Below are 12,717 nucleotides of genomic sequence, written 5' to 3'. Positions count from 1 at the left end.
CGTTCGTTCGTTCGTTCGTTCGTTCGTTCGTTCGTTCGTTCGTTCGATGCATTGCTGCGGTATCTGGCAGTCATAATTTAATAATTCATAGCAAATCCATCTCCACTATTATGGATTTATCTTACGCTCTTCAGTTGACGGAGGATGGGGCGAATGGGCGGACTATACTCCGTGTTCGGCAAGTTGCGGAAAGGGATCGACGATTCGAAGCCGGATTTGTAACAACCCGACACCGCGTCATCATGGCAAACAATGCGACGGGTCCGCATCGGATGTAGGCGAATGCACGCTTAAAGATTGCCCAGGTAATGATACATTTCACCGATTTTATTTCCGAGGTTCCGCGTGAGGAGTCTACGGCCAGAAATAAATTGATCAATCACCGATTTGAGGTTCCGTGGTTCCGCGTGAGGAGTCTACCGCCAGAAATGAATTGATCAATCACCGATTTGAAGTTCCGTGGTTCCGCGTGGGGAGTCTACGGCCAGAAATAAATCGGTCAATCACCGATTTGAGGTTCCGTGGTTCCGCGTGAGGAGTCTACGGCCAAAAATAAATTGGTCAATCACCGATTTGAGGTTCCGTGGTTCCGCGTGAAGAGTCTACGGCCAAAAATAAATTGGTCAATCACCGATTTGAGGTTCCGTGGTTCCGCGTGAGGAGTCTACGGCCAGAAATAAATTGGTCGAAACTTTGGGTTTCGTCCCCGTCTCGATGGCACTTTCCAGATGGTGCAAAAAAACACTGGGTTTATTCGTATTCATAATCAGTTAATTTCCAATGAAATTTAAACTCGCTTTTTATGCTCTCAAATCCGGAGATCAAACGAATCTTCCGGATAGATATAGATTCGTTTTTCTCACTCAGTTTATGGTATAGATTTCATTGAACATCTTGAAAGTTAACTCGAATTTTATTGAAATGTAGAAGAAACTGAAGTACGGTAACACAATGCCACTAGCGACACCTGGTGGAATCCTCGATTGCCACGGTAGCGTTGCCGGTTCCCGTCCAAAACGGCCGCCCCTGTAGAATTGAATTAGATCGCCATATAATTTGATCTTTCGAAGCGTCAATGTTTTTTTTCATATCTGTCGTATCTAAGTCGATGGCTTTTGGAGTTCTTGGGGCGGATGGTCGCAGTGTTCGAAAAAATGCGGCCAAGGAACGCGTGAACGGTCGAGAGCGTGCGACAGCCCCCCGCAGAGCGGAGGCGGTGCCGGCTGCGCGGGCAATTCTACCGAAGTTGAAGATTGCGTCAATATCGCCAGATGCTACAGGAATTTAGTACCGCGTATGTATTCTTTTCGTGCAAAACGTACAGATGTACTTTAGAGGAAAAAAATATAGAACACAGAAATACCAAAAACGATCCACATTCACATGGGACAAACAACAGTGTGGATAATTCAAGGGCAGAACAACAATATAGACTATTATATATAGACTTTTCAGATACAAACATTAGTAATGGGGAAACGGCACCCACTAGATGGTGTAACCATACACTCAGTTTTAAGAGCCCCTGGACCCAGTTCCACAGTTGTGATTTACAGTTAACTCTGAGTTAAAGTTAGTTCATTTTCAATGTTTTAACCCAGGGTCAAATCTTAACTCAGAACTGTGGAACTGGACCCTGGTTATCATATATAAACAAACCTATTATATCTTTAACTAGTTTACTTATTCCAATTTCAATATGCAAGTAATGAACGAATGGTGGTAGAATTTATCAAAAATTAAAATCAAAAGACACAACGCATTGGACTATTCTTTTATATAGAGGTCATCGTCGCTTCATTCGCTCTTGAACTTTTAAATTCCGTACAAGGCGGGTTTAGATTCTGTCAATTCTATATCGCATTGCAGGTGATGTTAGTGCTGTTTATCACGGCTGCTTCCTACAAAACCGATACCAATCAGCGAAAACGGAGGAGATATTCATCACGCTCAGTAATCTAACCGTCGACCAGTGTTTGTTCTTCTGCCTCGAGGTTAGCCACTACTGTATCGGGGTACAGTTTACTAATGGTACCGATGGAGTTCCACCGACTTGCGGATTTATACATTTGAAAGCGGCGTCTAGATCAAAATTCAATCTACATTTGGGAAGAGGCAAGTGTTATCATTGATCGTCAAATCTGTGATATTATCCAATCGTAAATGCCGAGTTCTGAGTTTAAATCCAACTCACAACAACAGTGTGGAACTTGTTCCAGTTCTTCCATTGAGTTCAGATTTGACCCTTGGATCGAAAAGTTGGAAATCGACTAATTTCAATAGTCAGACAAATCTCAATCAAATCTGTTTGATTTACTGATTTTCATATTCAACACTAGATAAAATCGTAAATATAGTAATTCATTTTTATCATTTTTGATAGTTATATGTAATTGGAAATTGCGACAACCAGGGTACAGGTTTCACGAGAACGTTTAAGCTTAAAACGGTTAAGTTTGTCGTTGAAAACATGAAGTGACCAATTCAGCAATTGAATCACAAATTTGAGCTTAATTAACCTTTTCGTGAAACTGGTCTGGTTGAACCGGTAAAGAGGCATACATCCACCCATTTAGTCCACGGAATACCAACCCAAGGTCTTCGTGATAGAATTAGTTTAGCAATATTATCAATGATCTGTAACTTATGCTTAAATCCCCGAATTTATTAGATTTGAAGCTTCTATTTCTCTATCTTCCGTCAAGGAGGACTAAATACCCCTAATTTGTTGGTATATTTGTTGGACGACTATTTGGATGGGAACTATAGTTGTACGAAGACTAAATGTCGAAAGACTAAATGTACTGAATTGATGCCACCAAAATAAACAAAGCACTGATTACAATTAAGTCTCAAGCCTTTAAGAGAAAAGGCATATCTGCGCATATATCACATATCATGATATACAGATAATCAATTTTCTATTTGTATAACATTTTTTCAAACATTTTATCACAGATTATTTCAAGGAAATGCCTGATTACACCGGAACGAGCGAAGTTGAAAACCATGTAGCTAGTTCAGAGGGTTGTCGAAAGTTATGTGTCCCCGATCACTTCAAAGGATGCCTCGGTTACGAAATGAGTGGCAATACCGCCTGCAAACTGTACAGATTCCCGCTCGACGTGTTGAACACTCCCGTCGAGGGCGCCGTACTTTATAAACGAGCTTGCCACGCGAAACGACCGCCGAAAACACGACTTTTGCAATGTATGTATGAAGAGATTTTTGATATTATAGTGAATTTAGTTTAAACCTCTCGGCGCATCTACACAACAGGTGCGGTGTATAAATCGTTGATGGGCTTTGATATTACACCGCACCGAGGTGTATTGGAATTACTAGTAATTAGTTTTCATCTCTATTGAAAGATGGCAGTACCTGGCAAATATAAGTAACTAACGATGCGCCGCACCGCGGTGTAGATGCACTAAAGCGATGTACCTGCTATTCAACATAATTGGATGGAATTTTCCAAATTTTCTCCAGTATTTTTGGGAATTAATTACTCAGCACTGAAAGGGTTAACGCCATGATCAGTGACATGATGATGGCCGCGGTAGCCTGGAAGAAATATTCCCCTTTTCTATTCGTGATCTACTTATGACCTGACGTATATGATATTGTAGATTTTTAGTTCTTACTTGGTACCGGCCAGCTCGGGGTTACTCATTTTACTAAGTTTAATGATTTTACTAAAATTCTTTTGTGAAATCCTTCAAGTCCTTCTGATTTTCACTCGTTGAAAGATTTACAGCAGTCCCGACGCTACCGAGTTCCCTGATTCTCAACTCGGTGAAATAGTTTAAGCAGTCTCAGCGCTACCGAAATCCCTGCACAGTGAAACATTCACAGCAACGCTACCGAGTTCCCTGATTCTCAACTCGGTGAAATATTTTAAGCAGTTTCAACGCAACCGAGTTCCCTGATTCTCAACTCGGTGAAATATTTTAAGCAGTCTCAACGCTACCGAGTTCCCTGCACAGTGAAACATTCACAGCAACGATACCGAGTTCCCTGATTCTCAACTGAATTCTCTCAAAAATATCTATAGCAGTCCTGACACTACCGAGTTTCCCGATTTACCTGGTTTACTTAACGGCATTTTGTACGTCGTTTCAGCAAACATGGCGGATGAATACACAGGCTGTTTCTCGAAGAGGCCGAATAGGTCAATGACATCCACCGACAGCCATCTGCGAGGATTCCAAACGGCTGAAGAATGTTTAGTTTACTGTATGGAGAGTGACAAATATTGCGTGGCCGTTCATTATGAGCTGAAACAGTTTATCTGTCATACATTGCGCTTGTTTCCAGTCCCCGAAAATGAAGCTTCAATATACATCAGAGAGGGAGACGGTGAGTGCGACCGTTAATCAATACATAATTCTAATAACGATAATAATGATAATCATAACTAAATAATCGTTATTTTTTCGTGGAAACGAAAAATCTTTTCGTTGGTACGAAATGTTCTTCGGGGAAACGAAATGATTATTTCGTGGTAACGAAAATATTTTCATGGGAACGAAATGTTTGTTATGGGAACGAAATAGTCTTTTCGTGGGAACGAAATAGTCTTTTCGTGGGAACGAAATAATCTTTTCATGGGAACGAAAAGATTTTCATGGGAACGAAATGTTTTTCATGGGGACGAAATAATATCTAATGTTAGTGAGTATACTAGTCGAAATTTGAGCACCTTGCAAAAGGTTCCACTTTCATAGACGAAGTTCCACTTCCACGTGAAAAGTTCCACTTGTATAATGAAAATTGAATACTGTTATGCGACTGAACCCCGGATCAATCGAATCCTTCAACCGCTAGTATCTAAGTAATAGACAATTGAATTCAAATATATATGAAACTAAACATGAATTTCAGATAAATTCTACGAAATCAAGGGCGTTCACACCGCACCTGGTCACCAAGCGATCGAAAGTTATGCGGATAAGAACATTTCTCGCGAATTGTGCCAAGCGAAATGTTACGACGCTCGAGATTTCAAGTGCGCTTATTACGCGTCTGAAGACGGCTCGTGCGCGCTGTTCGCAGTGGAGCCAGAGCTGGGCGACAGCGAACTGACCGACGCCTACATACGAACGTGCCACGGACCCGAACCGACCGGTAAGTATGTCGTAGTTAGCGTGGTATTCAAATACGTCTTATATCGAAATAAGAATGAAAAAAAAAACAAACAAAAATCATGAAGGAAAACTAAAAAATTCTATAAGCCATTGTTAAAACTATGGGAGTAGTGACGTTAAGACAAGCCATTGTCCAAACCTTTTTTTCAAAGATGGCTCGTATAGAATTGAGTCGGAACGTCACTACTATTTTAGTTCTATTGAAATGTCGGTATTGAAGTCCCCGCGACATTTTGTGTATGGTATGTGTGGGGGGGGGGGGGGGGCATCCTGTAGGGTACTGTAGGTAAGGTTTATACCGGTTGTTGATACTGAGTTAACGTCTGACTCCAATTCAAATCATTGTTATAAATGGAACCATCAATCTTAACTCCGAGTTGACCGCAACTCACGCGTTACTGTGGAACTGAATTCAGCCTATTACATGGATTGATGCACAGATGGCTGAAGTCAGATCGTCTCTGTTCAATCGACTTATTATCGTTAATTATTTCTAAACTCATTAGGAGCTGTGCGGCAAATTCTGACCAAATTCTGACCACAACGCAAAACAGTCGACTTTTTTTTCTCTCAAGATAGAAATTTGTAGGATTTTCTATTCAAAAATAATTGCGCTTGGTTAAACTGCAACGACGGGACTCTACATAAATAATTGTTGTTTTTCGTGTATTTCCCTTCCAGAAATGTGGCGTACTATTTATAATAGTCTATCAGCTGGAAGAACGGAAATGTGAGTTTATCAATCAGAACAGCAGCCGGGCCGGGTTCTACAGCTCTGACTCAGGATTTGACTTACGAGGTTTAACTGGACTACGCAGTTAATTCAACAGGAAAATCTGCGCAAGTCAACCGACCGAGAGGTTACGATATTGTAGCCTCGGTCAGTGTTTCATTTTGCCCAAACCTAATCTGCTAGGTTACTGATTTATTTGTCTTTATCCTGGCCGAAGTATAACCGTATTTCTCGTGTCAGCTTAATTGATTCTACAAATTCAATAATTCCATTTTCGAATGATAAAGTGTTTTAAGTATTTTATGATGCCACTGTTAGGACCGATGGGAAAATGTCGGCGTTAAGCGAGCGGCGTTAATGATAAGGATGGTTACAAATCAAAACACTAATTACAGTCAGCCTTTCTGATAAAATGGAAATCCATCCTCACTTTTGTTCAAAATCGTGTTCCATTCGGTACCGGAATTCCGCGCTGGTTTATTCTTTGCAAATTCCTTCCGATTCGGGAATTTTATAAACGTTCCGCTGTGGATCCAGTTCCACAGTCGTGAGTTAGTGTTAACTCTGAGTTGAAATTATAGTTCATTTTCGATGAGTTGTCTCCAGAGTCAAATATCAACTCACAACTGTAGGAACTGGATCCTGGTGCCCCTGTCCAGAAGAGGAATGCCAGAAAAATGACGTCATCATCTGATATCTCTTTTTTTCGTCAGCGATCTTTCGGCGATCGATCTTACCGGAGTGAGACTTCCCAATAATTTATTCGACGGCGCCAAATATGTCACCAAAATGTGCGTGCTTTTTTCATTCATCGCGAATTCGCAAACATTTTCTCAACCGGTTTCGGTTTCATAAATGGGTTTTCATTGACATCAATTTCAGAAAAATGGCTAAGATCGGCAATATACCGAAAGGATTTTTTGACGGACTACAAAATCTGGAGGAGCTGTAAGTGGACTGTTACGGGAAACCCGCAGCACCAGCTATCCCACCAGATGGCGTGACGAACACTCGGTTTTTCATCGTCAAAATTAGTTCATTCTCAATGAGCATTGAACTGAATTTTTAGGTTCCCGAATCCATGTCTCAGCACTGCACCCACCGAATAAACAATAAGCTCATTTTCTCAGATATAGGAATATAGTTTTTAATCATATTTAATTCATTTGAGACATGTTCATTCAGTTTTAATCGAAATGTAGAAGATATCGAACGCGGAAAACGAGAGTAACTACTAGCGAACAAATAGAATCCTCGATTGCCACAGGAGGTCGCAGGATCCCCATTAAGTAGTCTTGCGCTTATCAATATATATATATATACACTTGTATCACACCATATATGGCATCGTATTTCAGAGATTTGTCCAGTCCAGAGGTCGTGACTATAGCCCCGGATGTGTTCGGTAACCTTAAACATCTGAAAAAAATTAAAATGTGAGTTATTTTGGCATTATTAGCAATGTATAATTAGTTAACGGTTAATTTGAAATTATCAATTGCTTTTGTGGAATATTTAAATTGATTTATTATATAATGAAGGTTTGCATTTTAAGATCAACAACAGTGATTCAAATATTTGATTCAAAATGATAATTTGTTGTTTTTTAGTGATTTCGACTCGTCGTCATTGATCCACTACAGAATGATTTCAACTTCTCCCGTCCAGACATTGGAGTAAGACTTCTCTTAAACTTCATTTAAACGGGGGTCTGAAAGCAACGTTCATCTTTTAGAGCTAGTAAAGTTCTAGCGCCTGGGTGTATAGAGAATACTTTCGGGTCCAGGGCCACCAGGCTTTTCAAAGATTATTCTGCTGGTCAGCCCCAGGAAATTCTTAAAAATGATTTTCAATTTTATGTATCGTTAGCGCTTTCAGGCACTGCTTGGTCATTACATATATTTGAAATACACCTTGTACTTCGAAAAGAAGTGTTGAACAGCTGGAAATAGATAATACGAAAGAGAGGATGCTCTAGCACCCAAAGCACCCCTTGGACCCCTTGGACACACTCATCCACGGCACGAAACCAGTCACACTAGACTGAGTGCGCGGCTTAGATGATGTCATTATCAGCTAATCAGAAATCCTGTTTTATTTTGGCCCAGGTTTTCCCATTTATAGTTCTTCGTTTGACTCAGCGATTATACAACGAGCAATCTGATTGGTGCCGCAAGTTTTCGCGCGGCAAAGCTGCGCATGTACCTGCGCACCCGGTCTAGTGTGGCAGGGTTTCTCGTGCCGAGGCTGAGTGTAGCGATGCCTTGAGGTTCGAATCGATCCCTACCGATGAAGGACGATGAAAATAACACCATCAGTGTCAGGGGAATAACTTAATCGTAAAAACCCTTCGTTTCAGCATCAACGCTCTGATAGAATTTAGAGAAATTGAACCGCAGTCAACTGACGCCGTACTTTGCGGACGCAGAAACTGTTATTCACAATGCGGTTCGCCCGAATTCCTGCGAAGCGACGACGAAGGCGGGATCATCACCATCTACGAAACTCACGTCGATTTGAACGAGATCTTCTCCGAAGTCAAAGATCGGACGGATCTGAAGGAGTTGCGAATTTTCGCGTTTTCCGTTTCGTTCAGCGGCCGGGCTAGCGTGATATACCGTCTACAAATCGTCGCTAAGACATTCTACATGGAAGCGGGCTCGTATTTGAAGTTCAACTACAAGTCGTCGACGAATGTAGAATTGCTCGGGTGTACGACGCAGTTCATCAGAACGTCGGACGCGTCGGAAACCCAGGTGGCGATATCGTACAACGACGACGACAACGAGGGTTCGTTATTACTGGTCGCGTCGGAGATCATAGCCCCGTTTCAGTGCACGGTCGCCTCGAAGGGCAGCTTCGCAATCCCCGTTCAGCGTCTCGACTTCTTACAGATGGCCATGTTTTGCGCGAAGAGCCTCGTCGAAAACGGCGATCAACAGAATATCGACATCGCCGTCGATTTGCTACGAGAGGTCGCCGCCGTCGCGTCGGCCGAAGCGTTGAGAAACGCCGGCCACCCGGAGGACGACGACCTGCAACAGATGTCGTATTTAGCGCGACAGAACGTGATGGACGTGATTCTGCACGAGAAATCCGACGTGCGCAGCGTGCCCCCGCTGTCTATGGACACGTATAAACGTTACGCGGAGGTTCTGACCGAGATGCTGCGGGATTACATCGGCAACTTGAAATATCTGAAAGAGAGCGGTCAGAATACGGCAGACGTGCTTTCGCGGATCAAGTTATCGATTAGCGAAATGCAACAGCCGATTTCGCACATGGAGAGTCTGAAGGAGGACGCCGAGAGCGCGTTCAGCGTCGCTTCCAGCACAATAGGTATGTTGGAATTCGAATTTCAAAATGCTCGCGATAAATCGGCCGAAGACGTGAAGAGACTCAGGACCCACATGGCCGATATGGATCAGTTGGATATCTTGAGCGTGATGTCGGGAATATTCGCGAACACCGAAGAAATCGGACCGGCGATCATCGTCAACGGCTACGCGAATATGGCCAACGTCGTGAAAGACGTACTCGAAATGGAGGAGATAATCAATCGTATAATCCAAGTCAGCAGTAGTTACGAAACCGGCGTCGAGGGCAACACCGTCGAAAGCATATACGACAGTCGCACGGTCGGCGATACGGCTCGACTCAAAGTGCAAATCGGTAAGTGGCAAGCCTTGAAAGCGTTGATCGAACAGCGTCTGGAAGCGATGATTATCCCGGATATAGCGCCGTTTATCAACGAGGTGAAGGCATCGCTTATCGAGATGACCGTCTGGGGCGAAGCGTTGACTAAAGAAGCCATCAACATCGGCGTCAGGGTGCAGAACGCGGCGCGTTTGAGGCAGAGTCTACAACTGTCGCAGATTTACAAAACGCAGCTGGAAGCGGAATACAAGAAATCCTTAGAGCAGGATCAGGTGACGAAGCAATTACTCAGCAAATTTCATAGGCAGTCGTTCTATTATCGGGAACTGGTTCACGACGTTATTCGCTTGTATTGTCAATCGAAGTTCTACAACGAATTTACCGAATGTTCGAAAAAGAACATACCGTTGTTGAAAGACGATCTGGAGACGGTGTTGACGAAAATCCAAGCGACCACTCTGTTCCAGTTGGATCCCGACCTGAAATGCAGCAGCAAACCGCTGAACATCTACCTGGACCTGACGGATAGCGGGGATTGCGCGGGCGACGGCCCGACCGAATCCGAATGCCCGATCACGTTCTTGAAAAACGACCGAAGCGTGAACTTCGTCATCGACGTCGACGAGCCGGCGTTCGCCGACTACGAACGAATTCGAATAATCGAAATGAGAATCGTCGTTCACGGGGCCGAATCGAGCAAAGATGAATTGGGTATTTTGTTGGCGAGGGCTGGTGAATTTTCGGACAGGTACCGCGGCAAGATTTACAGTTTTTTCGGCAACGGTAAAACGATCGCCTACAAATATAAACTTTCATCAGGTAAGGATATCGAAGAATCGATAAGCATAATGCTTCCATTTTTATTATTGTTATTATTATTATTATTATTATTATTATTATTATTATTATTATTATTATTATTATTATTATTATTATTATTATTATTATTATTATTATTATTATTATTATTATTATTATTATTATTATTATTATTATTATTATTATTATTATTATTATTATTATTATTATTATTATTATTATTATTATTATTATCATTACCGTTAATCTTCTTCTTTTTTTCTCTAAGGGGCCTGAACGTCCTAGTGATTGTACAGCCTTTAAGGCTCTGTTCAGGTTCCTATCATCAATCTACTTAGTCGTTATACATTCAATTTGTGATTATGTTTAATTGATGATGACATAAATTACACACACATACATTCTAAATAGGCATTTTTATAAAGAAGTATTCTGTTAACAAATAACATCGCCAGGAATTCTCAATACGATATACTTGCCACGCCAGAAATGTTATGGCCAATGTTTATGTTCTCATTTTTGCAGGGGAAATCACGGAATTCGGCTGCATGTTTGGCGAGAATCAAGACGAACTTTCTGCCCTGCCTCCCTTCACAACCTGGACGTTGAAAATATCGGAAGACGCTTCGATCGATTTGAGTAAAGTCACGCGCGTCGAGATGAAGTTTCTGACCTACTCGTCGAATACGAAGCAATGCGACGAGAATTCGGACAGAAATGCGCCGGGTTCGACTCGCGTCAGACGTTCAGATTCTGGCTCCATATCTCCGGCTTGTATGAGAAAATAATTCTTTTGCGAAACCCCGAAGCCTTGACTTATTTTGTTTTTGCATATTCCAAATGGAATTTCAATATCCAATTTCTGTAGTCAAGGACTATGATGTCTATTGTGAAGTTAATCAAATCGAAATAAAAATGTCTCCGGATGAATTACCCACATAATGTCTTCAGAGTTAAATTTCCGTTCAAAAATCGGTTCAATCTGTCGTTGGTCATCGAGGTGAAAAGGCATACATATAGTTGTGCTCACTCGTAGATTTAGTTTTAAAATGGAAGGGAACCTGGAGGGAACATTGAAATCGTTTCAGCCGTAAAAATCTAATTAAGACTTCATTAGTAGGCCTATACTCCAGGTATTGAACTTGCAGATGTCCCACAATATTGAAATTAACGCGTTCTATAATTCTAGTTCGTCAAAAGTTTATTCAATATGGAATCTTATATTACCAGACCATTAACATTTTCTGCACGAGAAGTAATACCTCCTTAATGGTATAGACATGTTAATGATATAATGATAATTTTCGAATACATATGTTCATATAAGAGTAACAGATCTTTTGGATTTAAAAGACAGACACCAAACACCGCGCATGAGGAAGGAGAGATGACAGCATTCGGACTATCACGATCTTCTGCACTGGATCGATTTGAGGATTTTCAGGCGTGCAGAACGTGGATCTCAGTGATGGTCGCTCTGCGTGCGGTGAGGAGCGCTCTATACTATATCACGATCTTCATCCGACCGAATTGAGGTTTCCTTGGGAACGTGGATCTCAGTGATGGTCGCTCTATGCGCGGTGAGGAGCGCTCTACACAATCACGATCTTCATCCGACCGAATTGAGGGTTCCCTGGGAACGTGGATCTCAGTGATGGTCGCTCTGCGTGCGGTGAGGAGCGCTCTATACTATATCACGATCTTCACCCGACCGAATTGAGGGTTTTCGCCAGAGAACGTAGATCTCAGCGCTCAACTATCACAATCTTCGCCCGAATTGAGATGGCTTTTACGTATTTTCGGTTGCCGGAACTCACTCAGGGGCGGGTCTTGGCTCAAAGGAAAGGTAGGTGTCCACTTAAGAAATTAAGGGCCTTTTTCTATGCTTCGCCACAATATCGTTGTTCGCACAAACAGGATGGGTTTAAGTAGATCTTTTCGAATTGGTAAAATAGCTAATTGCCGAAACAATATCTTCAGCCTGGAATATTTGAGGATGGAAATTTCGGGGACCTCAAAATTTTGTGGGAAGTCCGAACCCACGCGGACACTCCCTTGAAATCATAATTTTCACAGTGAATTTTATCGTAACTTTTGCAGCAACAGTGACGACGGACATCAAGTGCAGTAAGTGCAGAATTAATCTCAGGCCGATCAAACTATACCGTTTTGAAAATAATCATGAATTCATCATTTATCAGAAGTTTAACAGTTCAAGGGCAATGAAATCGAGTCGAGATGTTTTCCGAAGTCGTCAGCATATTTCAAATCGATTCCTCCGCATGTATCATGGTTAAAAGTTGGAATGGATTAATTGGACATTAATTAGAAACGAAGAAACTAAGTTCGTATTCTAATTAA

General features: G+C 41.9%; 1 protein-coding gene across 1 annotated transcript; it reads left to right on the top strand.

The window, feature by feature from the left end:
* The first annotated feature begins 9,225 nt into the window (after nt 1-9,225).
* On the top strand, nt 9,226-11,245 carry LOC141912133 (glycerotoxin paralog 1-like). The gene is made up of 2 exons (XM_074803352.1): nt 9,226-10,356; nt 10,882-11,245. Exons 1-2 carry the CDS (start codon nt 9,291-9,293, stop codon nt 11,142-11,144), a joined length of 1,329 nt encoding a protein of 442 aa, XP_074659453.1. The 5' UTR covers nt 9,226-9,290; the 3' UTR covers nt 11,145-11,245.
* Nucleotides 11,246-12,717: the final 1,472 nt, after the last annotated feature.

The sequence above is a fragment of the Tubulanus polymorphus genome, chromosome 10 (genome assembly GCF_964204645.1).
Source record: "Tubulanus polymorphus chromosome 10, tnTubPoly1.2, whole genome shotgun sequence".
Lineage (NCBI taxonomy): Eukaryota > Metazoa > Nemertea > Palaeonemertea > Tubulaniformes > Tubulanidae > Tubulanus > Tubulanus polymorphus.
This window is presented reverse-complemented; position numbering and strand designations above follow the sequence as displayed.